General features: G+C 39.6%; 1 protein-coding gene across 3 annotated transcripts; it reads left to right on the top strand.

The window, feature by feature from the left end:
* Window positions 1–133: 133 nt before the first annotated feature.
* Window positions 134–24015, top strand: TOPBP1 (DNA topoisomerase II binding protein 1). 3 transcript variants are annotated; one of them, XM_051612927.1, is made up of 28 exons: window positions 134–164; window positions 543–631; window positions 1213–1347; window positions 1956–2099; window positions 2859–3040; window positions 3180–3373; window positions 4212–4391; window positions 5385–5554; window positions 6094–6257; window positions 6774–7021; window positions 7298–7617; window positions 8405–8577; window positions 9604–9815; window positions 10607–10899; window positions 12577–12750; window positions 13786–13895; window positions 14689–14812; window positions 15173–15322; window positions 15794–15893; window positions 16493–16685; window positions 17296–17444; window positions 18555–18718; window positions 19610–19724; window positions 20242–20405; window positions 21313–21453; window positions 22559–22648; window positions 23096–23257; window positions 23662–24015. In XM_051612927.1, the coding sequence occupies exons 2-28, from the start codon at window positions 551–553 to the stop codon at window positions 23803–23805; spliced, it is 4476 nt and encodes a 1491-aa protein (XP_051468887.1). In that variant the 5' UTR covers window positions 134–164; window positions 543–550; the 3' UTR covers window positions 23806–24015. The 3 variants fall into 3 exon arrangements, with proteins under 3 accessions (XP_051468887.1, XP_051468886.1, XP_051468888.1); XM_051612926.1 differs by having other exon boundaries at window positions 17296–17522; XM_051612928.1 differs by lacking the exon at window positions 12577–12750 and having other exon boundaries at window positions 17296–17522.
* Window positions 24016–25174: the final 1159 nt, after the last annotated feature.

The raw sequence follows: 25174 nt of genomic DNA, 5'->3' as shown, positions 1-25174 counted from the left end.
CCCCGCCCAGCCACCGCTGGAGGCCCCGCCCCCCGGGCCCTCGGCCCCGCCCCCCGGCCCCTAGGCCCCGCCCCCCGGCGCCTCGGCCCCGCCCCCTCCGCCCTCCCCGCGCCTGCGCAGTGCGAGAGGCGCCGTTTTCCCGCCCGCCGCGCAGGCCCCGGGCGGTGCGTGAGCGGCGGGGCCGGGGCCGGGGCCGGGGGGTCCCCTCTGCGGCCGGGGGGTCGGGGTCGCGGGGGCGTGCGGGGTCAAACCGGCAGCGCCCAGCAAGCAAGCGCCGGCGGGGGCGCGGGAGCCCTCGGGTGGGCGCGCCGGGCGGCGGCGGCGGCAGCGGCGGCGTCCCCGGCGTGGGGAGGGAAGGGGCCCTGTGGTGAAGGGGCCTCCCGCTGGGCCCGGGCGCCCCGAGGCTGCGCGGCGTGGGCCGGGCCCGTGGGCCAGCGGGGGCAGGGGCAGGGGCAGGGCCGGAGGGGTTCCGCCTCTCCTTGCGCGGAGCCGGCCTGTCCCTGCCCGGGCGTGTGAGGAGGGTTCCCGTGTTGTCTCCGCAGTGGGAAGGATGAAAGAGAGTAAGGAGCCGTTTTTTGTGAAGTTCGTCGAGTCCTCTGGGAGCTCGGAGTATTTCTTTAAAGCTCTTGAGGTGAGTGGGTTTGATCCCCTTTCGTAGTGAGCCTCGTGGGTTGCCTAATTACATCATCGCTGTGGTTGACTTAGAAATCGCTCATTATATATACACCTGGAAACAAAGCTGGTTCTGTTATAGAGGCAGTTGTCGTCTAGCAAATTTTGTGGAACAAACCCCGCTTTTGTTGAAGCAATATACATGGCACAAGAGATCATAGTTTCAAAGCCTGTTGGTGTAGTGAAATGACATGTAGCTTGGAAGGTCTGCGTGGTGGTTGCTCACCTGAGCAGACTTAAGAAGGGTAATACTGTAGATGGTTTTCCACCTTTAGAGGTTAGTGGGAGCTAAAGGCACTGTGTGGCAGGATCAAGTCCTGACAGTTTGTGTGATGAACAGTTAAGCATGTGTATTGTGAAGAGCTGCAGGATGGGGGACACTTGTGAGGTGTTTCAGCCTTTTCTTCTGCCGGTATGCTCTTGCATGGCAGCTTTCTTGTCAGCTGTCGCGGGTCGATGTACTCATGTAGCTTCCACCGGATTGGCTGTTTGTGATTTGCCACTTACATACATTTTGCTGTGTGCACTGTTCACCTGCAGTCTATAAAGGAATTTCAGTCAGAAGAACATCTTCAGATCCTTGAAGAAGAAAGAGCGCTCAGTATAAAAGAAAATGATAAATCCCTTTACATTTGTGATCCTTTCAGAGGAGCTGTTTTCAACCATCTCAAAAAGGTATGCTGCCCATCAGCTTACTTCGAGCTATATTCTTTCTTTTCTAGAAGCCCACGTCTCCATGCTTACACTTGCTGTGTTCTCTCTTTTTGCACTGAATATAGCAGTATGAAGTATGAACAATAAAATCTTTAAAACTTCACTGCAACCTGTGTTTAGGGAAGAAGATGACTAGCAAAGATAAGGATTATTTTGAAGCATGTGGAAAAATAAATAATATGATCAATTCTGGTTCTGCTGGAGTCAGTAGGCTGCCTTTCACAGTTTTTTACCACCTAAGTAGCATGATTTTGTTTGACCTGCGAGGAGTTGTCCAGCAGAAGATAGGCTAGCTAGAGTTCTCTAGAATGTTAGCTATAGCATCTGCTTCTTTTAATGAGGGTGAAAAACCTACAAGGATTGTACTGAGAATCTGTAGAAGAAAGTAAAAAAAAAACCCAAACTGTCAACTACCTGGAGAGTTAGAGGAGGACAGACCAAGGGCCCTGCCTTCCTCAGGATTCAGAGACAAGGAAAGCCTTCTTTGCACTGATGTACCTTCTGCTAATTTCCTTTGTTGTTTTGCCTATTTTTTTTTTTTTTTTTTTTTCCCTCTGATTTTACTGCAGCTTGGTTGTAGAATTGTTGGACCACAGGTAGTCCTGTACTGCATGCAGTCCCAGCGATGTGTCCCAAGAGCTGAGCATCCTGTGTACAATATGACCATGGCCGACATAACAGTATCCTGTACCAGCCTTGAAAAACATGTTAGGGTAATGTGTTGTACATAAGGGATTGTTTAGCTTATTCTTGTTGATTCTTGCTTCAGATTGCTCATTACTATGTATGTCTGTGTCTAGTTGTATGTAGCCTTTCTATAGTTTGTAGAGTATGTATGGTTTATGTAGAAAGTTGTACAAAGTAAGAGGGAGTCTTATAATTACATGTAATATATATATGTGTATGTAGTGTTGTATCTATGCACCCACATGTATATGTTACATAGGCATGTACATATATAAGCATGTAAAATTTCAGTGGTATTAGCATGGGAGAAAATGTATGCCTTAGGGATTTTTATTAACTGATTTGATGGATATCTCAGCTTGCTAGTTTGCAGCTACAGACAGCATGCTCTGTTGTGGGTTACTCAAAACTACACAATAAAGATATAATATTCAGTCAACTGTAGTTTAAATAGTTTATCTTAGAAGTTTCCTTTTTATTTATTCCAATATCTTGCTAATTTATTCTAATTAAAATGCCAACCATATGTAAGTTTTTGTCTCACAGAGTATCATTTTAGAATTTTTACTAAGGATACATACTATGTTCAGCTTCTCATAAATGCAGATAAAGTGGAAGTTACATTTGATGTTTTTTATTGCTTCCGTATATATCCGGTTTGTATTTCTGAACAGTTTCTTAGGACAAACCACGGGCAATTGAAATACATTGTTTTTTAAGGTGAGCATGAGTATGATGCACGTTTTTTTAAACATAATTTTGTACAATGTTTTTTTCTCACCCAGGAAGAAGTTCATAAATATGTGCAGATGATGGGTGGATGTGTGTACAGAGACCTCAGTGTGTCAGTAACTCATCTGATAGCTGGAGAAGTTGGCAGCAAGAAATACTTGGTAGCTGCTTCTCTGAAAAAACCCATTTTGCTTCCCTCTTGGGTTAAGACACTGTGGGATAAGTCTCAGCAAAGGTATAAAAATCCAAAACAAAACCTACTTTATTTTGGGAATGGTAATTCTTACGGTGATAGGCTGCTTTATTTTTCTGGTTGATTTTACTTGGAAGAGAGTAATGCTTCTTTTTTTTGTGTCTCTCTCTCATTCCTTTAGCATAATGAGATACACGGATGTGAACATGGAAGACTATGCCTGTCCTGTGTTCCTTGGCTGTACAATTTGTGTCACTGGCTTGAGTAGTTCAGACAGGAGAGAAGTTCAGCGCCTCACTTCTGAGCATGGTGGGCAATATACAGGGCAGCTCAAGATGAACGAATGTACTCACCTCATAGTTCAAGAGCCAAAAGGTAGAGCTTGCAGAGTAAATACTATTTTCATTTATTGACTTGGAGTAGTGTAAATATGCATAAGCATAGAAGTTTGAACTGTCTCTGCTTCAGTGTTGCTGTTTCTACTTCTGTTTTGGGAATCGCTGTCAATAGGAAGAGTAACTCAGGGCACTCTTAGGGTCTAAAGGCATGAGAAAGAGAACAAAAGGAGGAAAAAACAGAGACCCAGATGGTGTTTAAAGGAAGAAAGAGAATCCTAGAGGGGATGGAAGAATAAAGACAAACTTAAGTTTTCTGGAGAGAGCTCAATGTGGCTTAATTTGGTCTAATTGAAATTGGCTTGTGGACTAATGTGTTGTGTTGGGTTTTTTTTTTAACTGATCTATACCTTTTACCTTTTATGACAAAATGCAAGCTCCCTTTTTTTAGCGTTTGGGAAGATGAAAGGGTTTGATATTTATTGTGAGACAAATGAGAAGGGTATTCTTTTTTCCCAATTTCTCTCCCTTCCCCCACGGGGAAATGTTCAGTGACTTTTTAAACTTTTTTTTTCTGTGACTTTTTAAACTTTTTTTTTTTTCTGTGCTTGAAAGATTTAGACCCTTTTTTTAATAGTGTTTTTTGTTTAGTACCCTGTCATACTGTATGCATGAGCTAGCTATCAACAAGTTTGTTTACTCTAAAGGTGAGTAAGTAAGCACCTTATTAGAAGAGTCCAAGATAACACAACTTTCAGGTTGAAAGAATTTATTTGAATTTTTAAATTTTCTTAATGTCCACCTGTCTTTCAGCAACCACTGTTTGAAGCATTAGCCTTTTAGTAACTTGTGATTTTTATCTTGTTTACTTTTGAAAGGTCAGAAGTATGAATGTGCCAAAAAGTGGAACGTGCACTGTGTGTCAGTGCAGTGGTTTTCTGACAGCATTGAGAAAGGCTTCTGTCAGGATGAGACAATGTATAAAATAGAAGCCGGATCAAAACTGAGAAGTACACCCAGTACATCGACACCTACAAATGATGCCAGCAAGCCTGATAGTAAGTAAGACTTTAAAAAAGATAACTAAAGTAAGGTAGGAAACATTTGTAGTAAGGAGGAAGAACTGTTTCAAATCAGCAAGGTACTGTTTGCTTTTGCAATCCTGTTCTGACAATTTGGGTTCCGATTCTGCTTATCCTTAAAACACAACAGATTGCTTTTTATGTGTACTTAATATTCCAACTTGTGTAGACTTAAAACACGTGAATTACTGTTTAAAAAGTAAATTTGAATTAGGTGTATGATTGTCTGCTGAAGAATCAGTGGTGTACATCTCTTAAGTCTAAAAAAAAGACTGTTCATACACCTGTAGTTTAAAACAAGTGTCTGTTCTGAATTAAGTCTTACAGCTGTCTTTGAGGGAAAACGTGCTGATTTTTTTAAGTTTATTTATTTTTCTTCATGTATTTGTTTTTACCTAATGCTATTAAGAGAAGAAAAAACAAAGCGTTTTGTAACCAAACCTGGTAGCATGAAAGATACAGGCAGTTTTAAAAGTGTCTTTCCAAACACCTGTTTTTGACTACTACTTCAGGAAATTGGTGGGCAGGAGCACTGGTTTAGCAGTACCAACAGCACTAGGAATTCAAGCTGGGTATTATGGAAACTGCATATCTGAGCAATGCCTGAGCTTCAAGCTGTCGTCTCTTCACTACAGAGAAGCCTCTCTAAGAGTATTTCTAATAGGTGGCCGCAAAACTGTAACGAGAGCTTTGAAAACGAGTCTTTCATAGATGACATTCATTTGGAATTGACCAGAAGGTGCATAAGCGTTCTTGCTTGTAAGACCATACTCAAATGTGTGCAAATACAGCCTTTGGTTTAACCAAGGTTATATTTACCTAGTATTTTTTATTTTTCAGATTTGCGTTGTCCTTCTGGCACAACAAAATCGTGTGTGGTAGTTTTGGACTTTGATTAGTGGAGAGAGATGAGCCAAAACTAATGCATCTTTTCTGATTTTTTTTTTTAATTATTTTTTTTTTTTAAAGAGAGCACCCTTTCGGATGTCAGCCACATTTCCAATGTCAATTTGAGTGGTGTTAACGAAACCGCGTGTAGTTCTGCTACAAGCAGCAGATTGGATCCTCTTCCTGATGAGCTGGAAAACTTGGATACGAGTTCTTCTCATGCCCCTGAAGATTTGTTAGATGGGTGTCGAGTATGTTTAACAATGTATACTTTGAAATGTTTGCTGTTACCCTGTGAAGGCAGCTAGGTTGAGGCAGTGGCAATCGCTGCTTGAGTAAATTGTTGTTTGCTGTTTCCTTGGTCAGCAGCAAACGTCAGATTTAGTTTGTTTCCACATGCTGTAGCTTGCATGTGGGTCTGTGTGTGTGTGTATACTTGTATTACGAATGTAGTATAAATATCAAATTACATCTTTATATACATACATCATTTAAAATAGTGAATGGGTTCTGGAATTGGTGTGGGTTGGCTTTTTTGGTTGTATGGTTTGGCTGTGGGTACATTCCATTAGTAAATATTGAAGTTTTGCTAGGTTATTGACAAAAGTAAATGAATCCAATTCTAAATGCTGAACTGTTTTCTGCCTCTCAGAAGCTGCATCCTTAGTTTTGGCCTTCTACAGCAGTCAAAACAAATCATACTAAAATAGCCTGCTTTATTTTTTTCTTCATGTTTACATTTTTTTTTCTTTACTTAAAAGCCAATTTTGTTGCTCTGTTCTCTTTGCAGATCTATCTATGTGGTTTCAGTGGCAGGAAGTTGGACAAGATGAGAAGGCTTATTAATTGCACTGGTGGTGTTCGATTTAATCAACTTAATGAAGATGTTACCCATGTCATTTTGGGGGAAAATACTGATGAGCTGAAGCACTTTTTGGACAAGACATCTCACAGGTTCTGATAACTGTATTGCTTAAGGTCTACTTCTGTCTTACTTTCTTTCTCCCACTGCCCTGTAAACAGGAAAAACTGTGTCCTAATTTGAAAATCCAAAATAGTTCTTGACAAAAAAAAGAGAAGACTTAGAGCTGGTATTCATAAGTACATCTCTGTGTGCTCTTGAATACTGTATTTCTTCAGGTAGCCATGAGTCACCTCAGTGAATAGAAAAACAAATATTCTTATTTGTGAAAAGTGGTGTTAACATGTATCTGTTAATATATTGAAGGATTTGGGAACCCAGCGATGGCAGGTATAACTTACATTGCAGAAATGAAATGTGAAATTCTCTGTTCTCAGAATGCAAGAATTAAAAAAAAAAAAAAGTGGTCTGTTAAGTGTGCAAAGCTTGCTTAGTGATGGAGTTGTAAAGTTCAGGTGTGTGTGTATATACTAGTATTTGCAGAGTGGGAAAGAAGAGTCACATCTGAAACCTGCTGTAACTCGTTTGTGTAACACTTTATTTCATAGGCCTCATGTGGTGACAGCAAAATGGTTGCTGGAGTCGTTTAGTAAAGGTTATCTACATCCAGTGGAGCAGTATATCCCTCTGAACTACCAGCTGCTAGAGAATCCAGTTTTGGAGGAACCTGGAGTAAAGTCAGTTTTTCCCAAAAATAACAGTGTCTTCAAGAAACAATCTGTGAACATTACAAGGCACTCGAAAGCTGCTGAAGATGACTTCCTCTCTCAATATGTAAATAATGAGTCTACATTAGGTACGTTCCACACTCGGGATACCACAGGTTTAGGTGCTCCTAATTAGCATTTGAGTTTTGCAGCATTTGCTTATTAAAAAGCTAGCCACATCTAGTATGTTAGCTTCTGTATTGTGTTTTAGAAATCAAATTTAAATAAGCCTGTTTAGAGCAGTTTTTAACTAAAACCTGGCTGAGAACACCAGAATACTGTCATTTCCTCATGAAGCTCTTCTGAGTTGTCTTTGATGTTCTTCTCAAGCAGTTACTATGGTTGGTTGTTTCTTTTCCTTTCAGATGGAGTTGAAAAACTAACATCCAGTACCTTCAATGATGTTACTCATTTGACTGTTCAAGGAGAAAATCAGTCTTCTGTCTGTAATGGCTCTTTGGGGGAGCCTTCTGCACTGGCTGAAGGAGGCTTGTTTGTCAGAAAGACATTTCTTCTTTTGGGTTTTGGTGAAGAGGAAGAGTCCTGCATGGCAGATATTATAAAGGAGAATGCTGGGAAAATTCTGCCACTGCAAAGCAGAACCATTGCAGACTATGCTGTGGTGCCTTTACTGGGGTGCACAGTGAAGCCAACTGTTGGTGATGTTGTCACAAATACCTGGCTGGTAAGGGAGTTAGGCTTTCAGTTCCACTAGTAAACAGGTATCTGTATTAAAAATGTCTTGTTAGAATGCAGAGTTACCTGTGGCCTGAATGTAAGCAAGATATAGAGAGAGTAGTCCTGCTTCATGTGAATATAATAAATGGAAGCATGCTTTAAAGCCTCTGCATCTGTAAGATACCTTTTATCTGTTTCACTTATTTTCTACAGGCTTCTTAAGTAGGACTTCATTGTCATGACTCAGAGGCTTCTTACATGAGAGTCTGACAGCATTCTCTTTAAACAATGAATTGTAGAGGGAGCTAGTTGACTAATAATGATTTAATTTGATACCTTTGTGCTTAACTTTTTCTGTTTTCATGCTTTTTGCAGCTTTTTATCTTGTGGCAGAAGAGCAAGTCAGCTTCATAGCTCAAAGTAAAAATATATTAACCATATTTGCCAAGAGCAGGCACGTGATGTAGGCTAACAGCTGTTAGTAATTTTCAGTACTAGGTAACTTTCTGTGAAGCAAATGTACAGACCCTTGGATCACTCCTTGAACTACTTTATGGGAGCCTCAAGGGTTGGAAGAATAGTAACTGAAAAGTTCCGAATGATGCCTCAGTATGTCAAACCTGACAAAATTAAAATTCTCTAGAAAATAATTTGTCTGATTCAGTGGGAAATAATTAGTCTCAGATGGAAGCAGGATTGCTTGTTGAGTTCATAAATACTGTTGCACAGTTGCTGAAATATCGACTTGTTGCTGTTTGACTCAATTAGCACTTTTATCTTTCACATTCTTTAAGATAACATGTGTGGAACAGCGGCTCCTATTAGATCCCCAGTCCAATCCACTTTTCACACCAGTCCCAGTAATGGAAGGAGTTACCCCTCTGGAAGATTGTGTTCTTTCTTTTAGCCAGTTCACTGGTGCAGAGAGAGACTCCCTGACTTATCTGGCAGGACTGCTAGGAGCAAGGTATGTCTCCTGTCGCCATTTTTTCTTTTTCTTGGACAGCCAATGTGATGAAATCCATTAAGCATTTAATTTCTTCTTTTACAGGAGTAAAAAAGAGAGCTAAAACTCTTTTTGGATTCCCCTGATTTACAAAACCCAGTGCTGAAGCAATGAGACATTACTATATAGTTCTTTTATTATCCTCTCCTTTACAGAAATCTACTCAATATTCACACAGCCTAATTTCTGTGCTACATCTCCTATTTCCCAATGACTGAGCTTCAGTAACTTTTTGCTCTACTCTAGAACAGAGGAAAAAAAGTCAGCTTTTCGGATGACAGGCCTTTTGAGTTGTTCTGGAGTTGTCCAAAAGTGGCCCATTGTTCCTCTTCTTCGGTACTGTCCAGTCCAGCCTCATAACCAGTGATAGTGCACCATTTCTTAAGAGCTGGGATGGCAAATTGTTTCTCCTAGTTCTTCAAAATCTTTAAGAAACATTAAGAAAAACATGTTTAGTCCTGGAGTGGTAAAACTACATAGCTTGGAGTATAATTTGATCTGGTTTGTGTTCTGTTTGACCTCGATTCTTTGCTGGTGAGTTCTCGGTTCTTCCATTTCCTGGGAAGACTGGGTCCTTGATGGTAAGAGAAGTACTGTAATATAAAGAAAACTTGTTCATTTGAAAATTGTGCTGGTTGGTTCCAGAAAGGAATCCAAACTATCCTGTTAATCTTGCTGAAGAATGTTAGTCCCAGTGTATGATTTGGAAATGGGACACATGAGGACTTGCACAGTATGAGAAATGATAGGTTTTCAATACTGAGAGAAGCAAAACATCACTGGTTAACTTTTTTCTTTTTCTGTTTTTTTGGTTGTCATTTTTATTTATTTTTGGCACATAGGTTAGGCTGTAAAGTGCAAAGTAAATGGCCTTAGATAATTCTACTGATTCTTTTTCTGTTGCTTGAATGGATTTATTACAGTATAAACATGCCCTAGATTAATTTTGGTTTTGACTAAATGAATGTTTAATTCATCTAATTTTAGAGTCCAGGAATTCTTTGTGCGGAAAGCCAATGCAAAAAAGGGAATGTTTGCCAGCACCCATCTTGTGGTGAGAGAACCAGATGGTTCCAAGTATGAAGCTGCGAAGAAGTGGAATCTGCCAGCAGTCACTGTAGCTTGGCTCTTGGAGTGTGCAAAGACAGGAAGGAGAGCAGATGAAAGCAAGTTCTTGGTTGAAAATGCAGAGGCTGGAGGTTGGTTATTAACACATTAATGGATATGATTGCGTCATTTTGCTGTTTGTTCACAATAAAGATTAATTTTTTTCTCCTAATACCTTTCAGGTACTAGAGCTAAAGGATTTTTTTTTTTTTTAAGGCAAAAAAAAGGTGATGGGGAATTAGCACTAACATGTAAAAGCAATTCTTGTACTAATCTCTTTGAGCTACAAAGGTAATGAGTCACGCTTGTCTGGAAGCATTTATGATGGATAAACTTTGAGGGCTTATTCCTGGCTAAATCTTGATTTTATTAATCCAGAGGCATAAGGGACTGGAAGCGTGCATAGAGGTGTGATTCAGTCATTAGCATGAAAAATTTTATGTGACGTAGAAAGTAAGGAACCAAGGAGGAGGAGCTACCTTTAATGTTGAAAGGGAAGGATTTGTTTGGCATTCCATTGTTTTCTTGGATTTTTTTTTTTCATATTGTTGTATGACATACGTGAGCTGTACAGGTATGTGTAGAACTGCAAACAGTGTGAGCGGGCTAGGGGTTGCTCGCACTTTTGCAAACACTTATGCTCAAGCTCAGTACCAGTGTCACTCAAACTAAGTAGTTAATTGGAAAGGGCACTTAAGATACTGGCTTTTAAAATACAACCATCAATTTGAGCATTTTTTGGGGGATATGATTTTTCATTTTCTTTTAGGGAAAGAAAGGCCGGATGAACTTTCAGTTGTTGTTTAAATAAAAGTGTATGTGAGATCTGTGTTTGAAAGAAAAAACAGACTGCTTCCTTATATTGTCTTTGTTTCTTTCAAAGATGAGGAGAGTTCCATTACTCAGCTTAGCAAGACACCAGCAACTTTCAAATCTCCTGATTCAGAGCAATCTACTTGTCTTCTTGAAGCTGGAAGAAAAACAGCTGTGACCCCTCTTGATATCAACAGGTTCCAGAGTAAAGCTTTCCAAGCTGTAATCTCTCATCATATTGGCAAGAGCACAACCCCTCCTGCACAGGGGGGACTGCCACAGAAAGAACCATCTTTACATCTTGATACACCATCAAAATTTCTTTCCAAAGACAAGTTATTCAAGCCCTCTTTTGATGTCAAGGTGATCATCTTTGCCATTTTTTAGTCTGTATGTCCAGTAGGGTTAAAGGTGCATGTAAACCTAGAAGCAGCACAGAAACCTGTGCTTACCTCTGTTTATGCTGTTGAGTTACAGACTTCTCATTTTGAATAAAGCCAGGAAAACTGGCTCCATTTATTTGTGTATGTTTCTAATGACCTCTGGACTAAGTTTATTGGCTAGTAGATGCTATAATGTCCTCAACAAAGCTCATTTGTTCTTACAGCATCTTAGGCTCAGGTGTTCTACACCCCACACAGTACATAATTGCGTTCTTTGCATCTAAAGACTGAGACATGTAACAAGAAGGCTTATAATTGCTGCAGAAATTCAGAAACAAGTGTTTGCTTGTTTCGTGATAAAATGCTACTTTAATGGCATGTTTTAATGTAGTAGCTTTATAGCAGTGCATTGGGGTTTTGGGTTCAGAGTGTCATTCTGAAGGCCACAAAAGACTAGAGAAGCTACTAGTCTTAGAACAAAAAAATCCTGATACTTGGGGAGTATCTGTGCTGGAATAGCTCTTGAATGGCTCAAGTGTGCTTTGAAAGGCTTCAGGGTTATTTTTCATTTTTGAGGCCTTAACTGAAAGATGAATGCATTTAATTCCTGCAAAGTTGCTAGGTTTTTTTGGAAGGTTGTTTGTAGATTGGTTGTTTTGTTGTTTGTTTTGTTTTGTTTAACCTCTCTGCCTGCTATAGAACAAAACAAGTGTTACAAAACCAGAGCAATTTAGTGTTCTCCTTAGTTTGTTCTGCTTTATGAAGAGAAGACTCCAGGGACACCTTATAATGGCCTTCCAGTACTTATAGGGGGCTATGTGGAGGGACTCTTTATCAGGGAGTGTAGTGATAGGATGAAGCGTAGTGTTTTTAAATGGCAAGAAGATAGATTTAGATAAGGTATTAGGAGGAAATTGTTTACGGTGAGGACAGGGAGACACTGGAGCAGGTTGCCCAGGGAAGCTGTGGATGCCCCCTCCCTGGAAGTGTTCAAGGCTGGGTTGGATGAAGCTCTGAGCAACCTGGTCTAGTGGGAGGTGTCCCTGCCCATGGCAGGGGGGTTAGATCTAGATAGTCTTTAAGATCCCTTCCAACCAATATAATTCTATGATTCTATGTCCCTACTTATGGCAGGGGGGATGGACTAGATAACCTTTAAATGTCCCAACCCAAACCATTCTGTGATTCAACTGGTACTCTGCTTTTTGAAATATAATAGTTCACCACTTTGATAATTTTCAAAAGCAGGATATTCTAGACCAAGACTTCCCCTTTTATTAAAAGGGCAGTAGGCAACTCAGTGCTTTAAAGGTGCAGATAAAATCACATGCTCATATGCAACTCTTGTAGGGGCAGTATTATTAAATTTAATAGTTGATTTGGATTAGGAGAGGGTTTGGCCGCTGGCTTTTGTACTGTGGGCACTTTTCCTTGATGGAAGTGAAAAAAGATTTACATTCTGTCTTCCTTTTTTGCTTATGCAGGCTCTAACATTGGGTTTGCCTTGTACTGCTTTTGTGCAGTGGTAGAACAGTTGTGCATGCTAGCTGCTACTGTATACTCCATCCTGGTTTAGGAGTATGAAATCTTACTACAGGCTATATACAGAATTCTATACTGCATTAATGAAACTCAGTCACTTTTTTTTTTGGGGTAGGATGCTCTGGCAGCTTTGGAAACTCCAGGAGGCCATGATCAAAAAACGAGGAAACTGAGCACACCTCTCTCTGAAGTTATTGGCAGAAACTTGAAATTGGCCCTGGCAAACAGTACAAGGAATGCAGTAGCTCTTACAGCCAGCCCTCAACTGACTGCTGCACAGCCAGAAGTGGTAGGAAGTTTTGGATTTGAGTTTCTGGAGCATAGGTTTACTTAAGAAAACTCCATATCTTTTGCTATTTAAGGAAGGAAAGAATTTTAAAACCTTTTTCTACTGTCTGTACTATCTTGAATATTAAGCAGTTCACAAATAACATGGCATATACATATGTGCCAAATTAGACGTTGTAGTGTTGGCATGAGAGGATTTAATTACACTTAAATTCCCAGGCTCCAGATGAGCAAGATTAAATACTCTGTAGTGTACTAAAGTTAGGAGTTCTTTTTCAATGCATTTGTCCTCTTTTCCTGTCTTCCTCTGTAAGGTGCTGTTCTTCTGCATACTAGGAAGCACAAGATGTGATCACTTGCTTACCCCCATATGAAGACACATTGTTACCCTTTCTTGTAGTCATCTTGCCTAATCTAACTTAGTCTAATCTACTGTAGTGAGAGAAAACAGAAGATGTAGGAGGAAAGGGAGCACTCGTGTATTGCTTGCCACTGTTTCCTCTGGAGGAGGGGAAAGAACATGTTGAGGGAGGTGATTCTCCCTCTCTGCTTCACCCTTATGAGACCTCACCTGGAGTTCTGTGTCCAGCTCTGGGGCCCCCAACATAAGTTCTCTTTCCAACCCAAACCATTCTATGATTCTAAGGGGAGGCTGTCACTTCTTGGTTTTTAGCTTATTTTTACCTTTCTTTTCACCCCAGTACAGCGAAATACTTGTGTGGCATCAGCTTAGACAATTCCCGTATTTCAGGGTTCAGGAACTGCTCAGTCTGCAGTGGAAGGAGCAGAGTATGTTCCAGGGAGACTGGCTGAGAGTGAATCTTTTATCCTTGGATTCTTAGTGCATGGAATGCTAATAGTGCTGGGTTTTGACCATGGAGTTTGGGGGCAGCAAAAATAAGATTAAATGTGTTTATCTTAGTTTTATTGTTATTACATATTTTACTATGCGATATGCTAATATTAAAGTATTTTTGTTACTGATGCAGAAACTTCCCAAACATGACTCTTTGTTTCTTCCCTGCTGCTTGAACAGGAAGAAGAACCCAAGCCTCTAGCTGATGTTGTTATATATGTTAGTAAAAAACTTAGTAAGAAGCAAAGTGAACTGAATGCAGTAGCAGCTTCTCTTGGGGCAGACTACAGGTATTAACTGATACAAACAGCTTCTAAGCTTCTGCACTGTTGTGACTTCTGATAATTATGAGCCTTGGTGTTCTAGTATGTTTATCTATATGACCTTTTGCTATAGCAAAAAAGCATTTTGTTTAGACTTACATGGGGAAGAGGAAGAACTGTTTCCCACAGCTAAACATTAGATTTCAGCACCTTAAACAATTTCTGTTGCCAAATGTGTCCATCCACTTCTAATCTGAAGAAGACTACAAAACATTTTACCTTTTTGGTAGTTTAAGATTTGCTTTATATTTTAGGTTTTGGATCTGTTCTGAGTTTGTGTGTGTGTTTCTTTCTCCCTGGCTCAAAACTAAGTATTTCATAGTTTCTAAGCACAGCTAAGTTAGTGGGTTTAGGAAAGCTTAGGAAAAAAAAGCTGTCACAAATAGAAGATACAAACTAACCTTTCAGATGTAAGACAGAATTCTGCTCCCACTAAATCTGATTTATGTATTTTATATATTTTATATATTTTATACTGACAGTGCAGATGAGGAAGTTGCCCTTATGTTTACTAGTAGCTTAGAAATGCTGAAGATGTTTGTGTTAGATAGCAAATACCTAAGTTTCTCAGACTTTTTTTTTTTTTTCTTAAGGACACTGACATTTTTCTGTCCTGAAACTGAATGCTGTCTTTGGTAAAGTTGTTTGTTTAGGCAAAACAGTATTTTAACATGACTAAGGGATAAAACAATTTCTGGGATGGTTTTCTTAATACTTTTTCACAGGAAATTGTATCTTCAAGTTCTATTTTATTTTCTAGATGGTGCTTTGATGAAACAGTAACACACTTCATCTATAAGGGAGGACAAAATGACAACAATAAGGAGTACAAATCAGTTAAAGAACGGGGCATATATATTGTTTCAGAGCACTGGCTTTTAGAGGTATGCAGCTCAGTTTGTTCCCTTATTAAAAGTTAAGGGAAATGGAGGTTTAAAACCAGTTATATGGCAATTTATTTTCTGTTTGAATTTATCTTGAACACCTATAGGAACTGATGTTTTGCATCCTGTTTTGCATTTGTAAATTGACCAATCAGTTTTCGTTGATGTACTTTCACCTTTTTTTGTCCTTAAGGAGAAGTTACCTTCCATTGAACATTTCTGCTATGTTTCCCAGAATGAGAGCCACATTTTTCTCGTGTCAAGTACTTCTTTTTATGGTGTTCCTATACTTTTGCTCTGTTAAGATGTGGAATTTCTCTTTCATCTCATCAGTTTCTCATCTTGATTATGTTATTACAGAGTGCCCAAGAATATAAACGGCTGCCTGAATCTCTCTTTCCTCACACTTACAATCCCAAAATGAGCTTGGATATCAGTGCAGTGGAGGATGTCAGGCTCTCCTCCTCCAGTAAACTTCCATCAACTGGAAGACCAGCAGAGGAAAATGAGGTATAATGTGTGATATGAATTCATGTTTGGATTCAGTCAATTGTTATTTTATCGTAGTAATAAAAACCATTGAATCTTACTCAATGATGCCCAGAATCAGGTTTAGCTAGTACTTAATAGTAGCTATCTCAGATGTTCCTTAAAGTTTTTTCTGCATTTGTAATGCTTCTCTTGTAGGGTGATGGAGGAAGACACAGGCATTTCAAGATTAGAAGCAATTCCCAAATTTGAAATTATGTAGGTCCAGTCTTTGCCTTTTGTAGGTAAAGAGATTCAAGGTGTGAACTTGCCTTAGTAGATATTTAGACTGCAGAATAGGTGTTGTCATTGATGCTGGTGTTCACTGTTTTGCAGTCACTGTGGTAGCAGAAAGGTTAGATTTACTCTTAAGACTAATAATCTTCAGAATTTATACAAACGTTGAACATGGTTTTGGTGTTTGAGAGTTCTACTTGCCTTCTCTGTTTTTAGATTATTCCAGAGGATGAAGAGGATGGTGTAACTGCTGACCAAATAAAAGAAACAATCACTACAGGGGAAGAACAAACTGTAAGAAGTGAATCCAAAGGAGGTAAGTGTAAATTACTGTTTTCAAACAGTTGTGGAACACATATAAGCCTTTTACAGTTTCAGGTGTTGAATGTACTTGGCTGATACATGAATGAGTACCTTTATTTGGAAGCTTAGGTACTAATGTATGTACCACTGGAATACAGCCAGCCCTTTATTGTTGCTGGATGTGAGGGGTTTTGTTCTCTCTTGTGAAGACTGACAGCCCATAAAAAAATCATGATCATCTGTTGCAAATTACTTAGTTGCTGTTTCTTTGTTTTTAAAACACTAAAGTTTGTCTTTTAATGTGACAAATCACTGGTTCAGAAGTATTACTTTTTTGTTATGTAAATAAATGAGTTAAGGGAGAATTGTGGATATAAGTTAGATCATGCAAGCAAATTTGGAAGTGAGCCAAATGGAGAGATGGGTGACTAAGGACATAAGTAGTTTTCCTAGATACTTTTTCACAGGTATCTTTTCCTCTTCTTAATGTATAGTTTTTGTCCTGGTGCTGGGAGAGCAGGGGTTGAGAGGCGAAGTTGGCTGGAATTTCAGTTATTTTTCACTTCTTATGATATAATGGTCTTGATCTTGTGAATTTTCTTTCTCCTCAAGTTTTAACCCAAGCACTAGAAATGAGGGAGAACTTCCAAAGGCAGCTGCAGGAGCTCATGTCTGCCACATCGTTAGTGAAACCACAGGGCCAAAGAGGTTCCCTTTCGAGGAACAGTTTGGATGGTTCTCCAACCACTCCTGACAGCACGAGATCTGTGCGAAATGGCCGAAGTAGGGTCTTGGAAGCTCTAAGGTATTGATTTTTGTTTCAAAGTGTCTTATTTTGTCCTCCCTATGCCTACTTAGACAGTCATTGAAACATGAATAGGTCTCGAGAGTTTGCAGATATATTGTCTTTCTCTGTTGATGTGCTTGAGTTGCAATTCAGAATCTTTAACTGGTCATGCTAGTTAAAGTCTGAATGAATGTTACCTTAATCCAGAGTTGATTTTTGTTTTTCAGAAAATCATGCAATAGTATGATTGCTTTTTAATTTTGAATGTAATTATACCACTTGATATATCTTTCTTCACATTAGTTAGTGTTCTTACAGATTATGAAGAAACCATTGCTGCAGTATTTCAGTACATAGATGATATACAAGTAACAGATATTCCTGCAAAGCGCCTCTGTGAATGTTTCTCCTCTATTCTTCTCTCTTTAAACATAGCATAGGTCTTGAGCTCTAAAGCAGGGCTGCTGGAGTTGCTTTTATGCTGAAATTTTCCCTTTTTGTAGCACTGCTTTCTAATACTGACTTTGCTTGGACACTGCAGTTGGTATGATCATTAACACATTGCCTTCTGGTATGGTAGTCTTCTGTAAAATAAATATTGAAGGGATCTGTGTTTCTTTTTCCTTAGGCAATCCCGTCAGGCACTCACAGATATAAATACAGAGCCATCCCAGAGTGAGCAGATCATCTGGGATGACCCTACTGCGAGGGAGGAAAGAGCAAGACTTGTCAGCAACTTTCAGTGGCCGAATAGTCCTTCCCAGTATCCCGAGCAAGGTCAGAGTAATGTCAATAAGAACTTGGATGAGTCTACCTTCAGAGGATCTTTAGCAGATGCAGAGATTGCTGGTATAGGTAAAATCAGAAACACAATATATTTCTTCTTTGGTACATTATCCATTTTAGACTTGTAAAAATACAGACTTTTAAAATACAGTACTGTTTGAATTCTCCTTTAACAACAAAAAAAAACAAACCAAACTGAGCATTGTTGCCATTTCTTGAATGCCAAAAATACAATTTTGCATCTTTGAGCTCCATTATGTGTTGTTGTTTTTAAAAGGAATCTTTCCTGTCCATCTGCCATTTGTGGTCAAACACTAAGGCAGCACCTGTTTTAAAAGTAGCCTGCATCAGCTTTAGGAAATCTTCCACATTTTTATTAGGAACCACAGCTACTTTTTAAGTAGGTAGGTATAGTCGAATTCAAATGGGAATACCAGTAGCAGGAGCTTTTTAATTATAGTGAAAATACTTTTAGGTGAAGAATGGAGATCCAGGAAGAAGTTACCCATGAGCCTGAAAAACAGATGTGTCAGAGCTGCCAATGGATGTAGCTCGGTCAGGATTCAGTGAAGATGCTTAGTCTACTGCTAGGACTAAGGAAGCAACATAATTATGGTTTCCAATTTGTTTCTGCTTTCTTGCCATTCCTGCCTCCTTAGACATGGCTGAATCGTTTATTTCTCTTACCCTCCTGCCCTCAACTCCTTCCTTCAGTCTACTTACAGAGTTTCTTCTTGTGGCAACAGGCTTCCTAACAACTGACTCCTGTCCTAGGGGAGGTTGAAGAACATTAGCTACACGCAGCATTCAGTTGATTTTTGATTCAACTGAATTGATGCAGCTTAGCCAAAGAAATTAGGCTATTTGAGGTTTTTCTTTTTCCATATTTTTTTTCCAAAACAAGAGGCAATATTCCGATTGGTAGTTTGTGGTATAAGGAAGAGCATCTTTGAGAAAGGCAATGGTGAAAATGTAACTGCACATTTTGTAGCACCAGCTGTGTATTGTCCTTTTAGGATAGCTGCTTTTAATTTTTTTTTTTTTAATCTATAATTATATTCAGCCAAAGACAGGTCATGCAAAAATGCTTTCCTTTGACAGCTGTTCCTGAGGCTGGGGATGGAGATTTGGTTGAAGGTCTAGAAAATCCTGTGTGTAGAGATCCTGAAACACCAATTAAAGATCACTTGATCCCCACTCCACAGGCCCCCAGCATTGCTTTCCCACTGGCTAACCCTCCTGTGGCACCACAGCCCAAAGAAAAGGTTTGTCATATGAAGAAATGTTTATGATTATTTGTCTTCTGAGATGTAGTGACACTTCAAGACCTTTTGAAATATAAAATAGGTGAATATTTGCATTTAAAAATTTTCAAGTGGATTACTTTTGTGCAGTTCTAGTTCTTTTTTCCTCCTTTATTTGAGATTTTGAACAAATAATGATTGTTAAATTAAGTAAAGCTTTTTATCCAGCTCCTGCTGGAATGCGAAGGTGTGCTTGGGGATGGAGTTGCTATGTGTATTACTTGAAGCTCCTCCAGCCACATTGGGATGATGGGGAAAAAAAAGTTTAGACTTTTGTTTCCTTGGTGGTATCTGGAATTTGTGTTTAGGTACAAACTGAAAATTATTTTTCTTCCAAAAACCTTATTTGATCTTCTGCTTTGTTATGGTGAACTTGGAAGGGGCTGGGAAAATGAGGTTAGTCTTTTGCCCACCGTGTATCCCTGGATGCACAAACTTCCAGCAGCTGCGTGTCTTCAGAGACACAACGTGTCATGTTAGTAAATAGGGTGTGGTGGAAATGCATAGAGGCCCTTGAAGTTATTGAAGGTCTGAATGAATTAGGCAGTGTGGTAGATGGGTGATGATTCCTTCATGTGTTCAACTTGGCATGGATATAAGGATTAGTTTTTTATGACAGATTGGTTCAGCTGTGCCCTGAAGAAAGGGGGAAGCAAGAAGATGTTAAACAGGAGCCTAACATTGATATGATAAGATTCAATCTTTTGTCAAGTGATTGATAGGTTTGGTTCTGCTTTTCCTGACTAAAAGAAAACTTAATATAAAAATAACCCAGAATGCTAGGCAGAGAAATAGTCAGCTGTCAACCTAATGTTTCTGTTGTATTTTCAAAATCTGTTACTGTATTTCCAGGTTGTTGCAGAAGATGAGAAGGCTGGTGAAGAACCAGAAAAACAACGTAAATTTCAGCTGTCTTCTCTTAATCCTCAAGAAAGATTTGATTACTGCCATCTGATTGAGGAATTAGGTACTAGATATTTGTAAAATGCAAACAATAGTGTGTGTCTATAAGCTGGTAGGCTGTGGCTCATTGGGGGAAAGAAAGGGCTTCTGTTCATGACTCATCAGATTTGAGGTCTCAAATTTATGGCTTTCTGTGCTTCTGAGCAGTTTTTGAATATATTATTATGAGAGCCATCAGCTTCATAAAACAGCAATGGTTTTGTCTTCTTGCAGGGTTTTTTTTAGCTGTCCCCACAAGGGCCTCATTCTTTACTGTTGGGATTGCTCAGGACTGCTGTCCTCTGGTGTCTCTCATTCCTCTCTGTGTTAGAGTGGCACTTTATTTTTATCAGAGCCACTTTTTCCTGACTACTCCTCCTTTCTTGCCAGCTTCTGCCCATGTCACTTCAATGATAATGCTTTCAGTCTAAACTTGAGTTAACTATATCTCAATTCACATAGTTCTCACTTCGGGTTAATCCTTTCTGTGGTACAGCATGACCTTTAAATATTTTTATTTAAATGAATTCCTCGCTTCCCAGGTGGAATAGTACTTGAGAAACAGTGCTTTGATCCCAGTTGCACACACATTATTGTGGGACATCCCCTTCGAAATGAAAAGTTCTTGGCTTCGATGGCAGCTGGGAAATGGGTGCTTCATCGTTCCTACCTGCAGGCATGTAGAGGAGCTGGCTGCTTTGTTCAGGCATGTGATTTTATTATTAAGAAATTGATTTCATGTTGCACCTTTCTCATTTTTATTTTTTTTATTTTGCACTACTAGGAAGGGGACTTGACTCTCAAAAGCAATTAGCAGTTTGAAGTGCCCAAGCCTTGGAAGTTTAAGGGGATCCAAAATCTGAGAAATTTTTTGCAAACTTTTTTCTGAAAACTAGTCCTGGACCAAACTCCTGCTAAAGGACAAACAAAATACTTATGTTTTTATAGTTTGTTCTAAAAATTGAAGCATGAGTACCTTTTGGTAAATTTTCATTGGTATCAGCTGAAGTTTTATGGATCTTTTTATAGCAGGAATTAAAACCCGATCCTTTCAATAAATGAACATAATAGTTTTAAGTGATCCAACTCTGTAACTATGTACATAAACGTTTTTAAACACTCTTTTCCAACTCCTCACCTTCCTCACCAGTATTTTACACTTCTCCTGGATCTAGTAGTTCTTTTACATTGAGCAGGCTAACTTTAAAATAATGCCTGTAGACTGGATCTTATCTTTATGTATCAAAACTAACTTTCATTGTTTTGGAAGACACTGCAGAAATGCAGAATCAATGGTGTCCAGAGTAGTGAGTTGCTTTGTCTTCCTGTTGAATTCCATTGCAGGAGGAATCTGTTTGTCTATGATGCAACTTAATGTTATTAAAAAAATTAGTTGATTGAGATATATGTGTGCAGTTAAGAGCTATATCTCTAATCTTAACTAGAGCTGTTTTAGCCAGATAAAAACATTATATAAAGCTAGAGTGAGTTGGGATTCGTTGTTTTGGTGTTTTTTTGTGTTTTTCATCTTGGTGTGTTTATTCTTTTTCTTTATTTTTCTGCTGTTTAAAGTTGGCAGGACTAGTTGTAATTAAAGTTTATGATTGTTCTAGGAAGAAGATTATGAGTGGGGAAGTAATTCCATACTTAATGTCTTGCCTGGAATCAATGTAAACCAGAAGAAACTAGCACTTGCAGCCATGAGGTGGAGGAAAAAAATTCATAAAGGGAGGCAAGAAACTGGTATTGTTGAGGTATTTATATACTCGTGGAAGTTGTACAGTGTGGGTGGACAGGATAGGGCTTGTCACCAAAGAGCTCAGAAATGTAACTGGCAGAGAAATGTAATCTGCCTTGTTACTAAGATCAAAATGGCTTAGCTGGATATATTCTAGTTAAGTAATTTTGTTTGAAAAAACTGTAAGTGTTCGCATATTGGAAGTCTTAATCTTTTTGCAAAGCTGGAATGTAGCTACTTATGTATGCAAAGGTCCCTTGGCCATGACGACGGTGATTACACTTCAGACCTCTTGCTGTCCAGAGAGCTGTATTCACCAGTAACTGGTACTGGCCTTAGGAGTCACAAGTCCTGTGCTGTGCCCTGTAGGTGAATACAGCTCTCTGGACAGCATTTTTATAGCTCTAGCAGGGCTGTGCTTCAAACATGCCACAAGTTTGCACCTTTCATAAAGCACCTTCCATGATGTTTATAGTGCAAGTTTCACAGTCTTCCAATGAGATTTTTTTTAAGTGGGAATTAGGGTCCCCAAAGACTTCTAATTCCTCTCAAATCAGGCATTGCTGTTGAGTGTTCATTGAGAAGCAGAAACAGCACTGATGTTTCAGTCGCATCAGGATGAATCCTGATTTGCATGTATTTTACAATAGCCTTTTTAATTAAATGCTTGTAACAAACCCTCTGTTCCCCTTTGCCTACTTAGAAACCAGAGTGAGTGCTTGTAGGGGAAACCAGCTGGCCCTAGGTGCTGCTACTGTAACTGAGAGGATAATATAGTGCATGGGGCAGGGGGGAAATGTTGTGTTCAAGTAAGATCTGTTTCTAAAGATGAGTGTCTGGTGTTCTGGAAAAAATCCTTATTGCTAAGGGCCTTCTCATAGATTTGTTTTTCCTGTCTTGCTATGCAGGTAAAAGGTCTTGGTGGCAAGATGCCTGACTGGTGTTGGCTCAATATGTGTGGGTTTGTTTTTTTTTTTGCCACCTACGCTGAAAGACAGAAGTAGGTGATAGCAAATGTTCATCTGATGGATATTCATGAAAGGGGCAGATTACAGACCCATTAAATCCTTGTGCCTTTTTAGTACCAGTGTACTTCTTACTAACTGGAGCCTCTTGTCTAGGGAGCTTTCAGTGGCTGGAAAGTGATCCTGAATGTTGACCAAACCAAGGAAGCAGGATTCAGGCGCCTTCTTCAGTCAGGAGGAGCAAAAGTATGTTGTTTTTTGAAAAAATACTTAAATCTATCTGTTTTTATTAGGGGTTTTATTTTCTTTCTGATAACCTCTGTGTTTTTTTGTGAGTTAAATGTCTTAATGGACAAAACTGCTTACACAGGATAGCTGAGACTTGGTCAAAGAGTGGGAGGAAATCTTCATTTTGCATGTGGGTCAGGCCAGGCAGCTTGTCTGAGGCCACACAAGTCAGTAGTGCTGGTGGGAACTGAAGACAGAATTTCTGTGCCCTGCTCTGGTGAGAAGGATCGTCCTTCTTGAAAGGTGTGTGATGGTACAAAGTGCAGCTGTAAATGGTATTTTATTTCCCACTGGCTTGCTAGTTAGTTAATTCCATGAGTGAAATTGTGGGTCATGAGCTACATTTGTCCTGGCAAAGAAACAGAGAAATAAACTCGGTTTTGTCTGTTGTGTTTTCATCTGTAGGTGTTTTCTGGTCATTCTGCATCTCTCTTTAAAGAAGCAACTCATCTCTTTGCTGACTTCAGCAAGCTGAAGCCAGATGACAGCAGAGTGAACGTAGCAGAGGCTGCAGTCCAGGGAGTGAACTGCCTGAAACCGGAGTACATTGCTGACTACCTCATCCAGGTGTGCCTGCCCTCTCGGGGTGCTCTTCACCTGCCCAACAGGTGGATGGGGCAGGCCCTTCCCCTCCAGCAGCCCCAGCCACCTGAAACCTCTGGAGGGGACTGCAACTTTACCCATCATGTGTCTCCTTTTCCCAGGAGTTGAGGCCACAAGTCCCTATGCCGAGTATTTTGATCCGTGACCTCTAATATTAGTTACTGTAACATGGCTTGTACTAGTGCTGGCAGTGAGATCTGTCACAGGGTAGGGAGCTTGCAAAACCTATTCAAAATGTAGGTGTTCGTTTTATTATTTTCAGTTTTAGAAAACTAATGAGCTGTGTCTTTCTTATCAGAAGCTTCTTGAGCTAAACACAGACTTGAGCTAAGCCACCTTTTTTTTTTTTCTTTCTTCCTCTGCTGAAGGATCCACCTCCACCAATGGAGTCTTACTGTCTGCCAGAAGCTGAATCTTACCTTCAGAATAACACAGAACTTGGAACTGGAGTATCCCAGAAGAGGAAAGCACTGGGAGAAATGAGCAGTGTCAAGAGATCCAGAGCACACTAAGCAACTCCATGTTTTTAATTTGTACATTTGAAAATTATATTTATATTTTTTCATTCTCACCACAAAAATTAAAAGCTTTGAGATTCACTTCCAATTTGTCCTGAGATGAAAATAGCTTTACAGTAATACTGATAGGAAAGGTTGCTTTTGGTTCCCAGTAGCATCTAAAAGTGTGAAAGAACTCATTAAAAAAGTACTTAGTCACCAAAATGTCCTAACTGTCCCACTAATGATTTTGTTTAGGGGCACCACTGCATAATAATAATTAAGAAATACTTTCTGAGATGCTTATCAAACCTTTTTAGCTATTGTGTTGTGGGGAAAATGCCAGTTGCCAAAAATTCTGTTGCATTTTCCACACAGTAATGGACTTTGGTGTTTTTTATTGGAAGGGAAAAGAAAAGCTGGACAAGAACAATTGGCTGGTAAATTTTTGCTCTAATAGAGGGTATAATTAATTATTTCTATAGAACAGAGGTGCTGTTGATTTGCTGCCATTTGGAGTGCTAATGTATCTGTTCAGCAAACTTGAAACCAGCTCTGAAGTGTGTCTGACCATGCTCCCTGTTTGAATCTGCAACAGGAACCAGAGGCAGAACAGAGATGTTGGGTTTCCAGCAGCCAGAAATTAGTTCTTAGTCAGACAACCACAGTATCTGACAAACTGTTTCACCTTTTAGTAACTGTGGGGTCTGGGTCTGTTTACTGAACTTGCCCTATATGAATTGTGCTGTGTTAGTGTGGGTAAAAACGTTTGTGCTTATGAAATCTGAAGAGCTGTATTTAAGCAGCTAGAATTGCTGCAGCCCCTTTGAACAGAAAAGCATGACATCCAGTTGCACAAACAGTGGAGTTGTCTGGGGAAATGCATGTAACATTCTTAAAGTGTATTTAATTTATCTCTACTGTTCTTGATGGGGAGGGATTAGATTCTACTTTTATTTTCCAGCTGCTGAATACTCTTTTGTAGAAAGTCTTTGCATCAGTGTCAAGATGGGAGGAGCCACAAGCATCTAAGCCCTACGCAATCCAGAGAATATAGGCTGGGAAGAACTAACCCCTTGCTGGTCTGGGGAAGGGAGAAGGGCCCTGAGCTGTGGGAGGCTCCAGGTGAGAGGGAGCAGGAAAGCAGCTTGCCTTTATGTTCAAGTACTTTCGTCAGGATGACTGAAGGAATTGTCAGGATGGGTTGAAACATGCCAACGAGTATGATGGAGCTGATTCTTTTAAAAAACTGAAATCTGGGCCCGTCAGTGGGGGCCTGTTGCAAGATTCCTGTGTTGTTGCAGAAACCACAGTCTTATCATCTACATTACTTTTCTTGATCTTCACAGCTTGATGGTCTTTGTGGATGTCAAACATCTCCAAC

The sequence above is a fragment of the Apus apus genome, chromosome 2 (assembly GCF_020740795.1).
Source record: "Apus apus isolate bApuApu2 chromosome 2, bApuApu2.pri.cur, whole genome shotgun sequence".
In the NCBI taxonomy this organism is placed as follows: domain Eukaryota; kingdom Metazoa; phylum Chordata; class Aves; order Apodiformes; family Apodidae; genus Apus; species Apus apus.
Note: the sequence above shows the minus strand (reverse complement) of the source record. Positions and strands in the feature narration are given on the sequence as shown.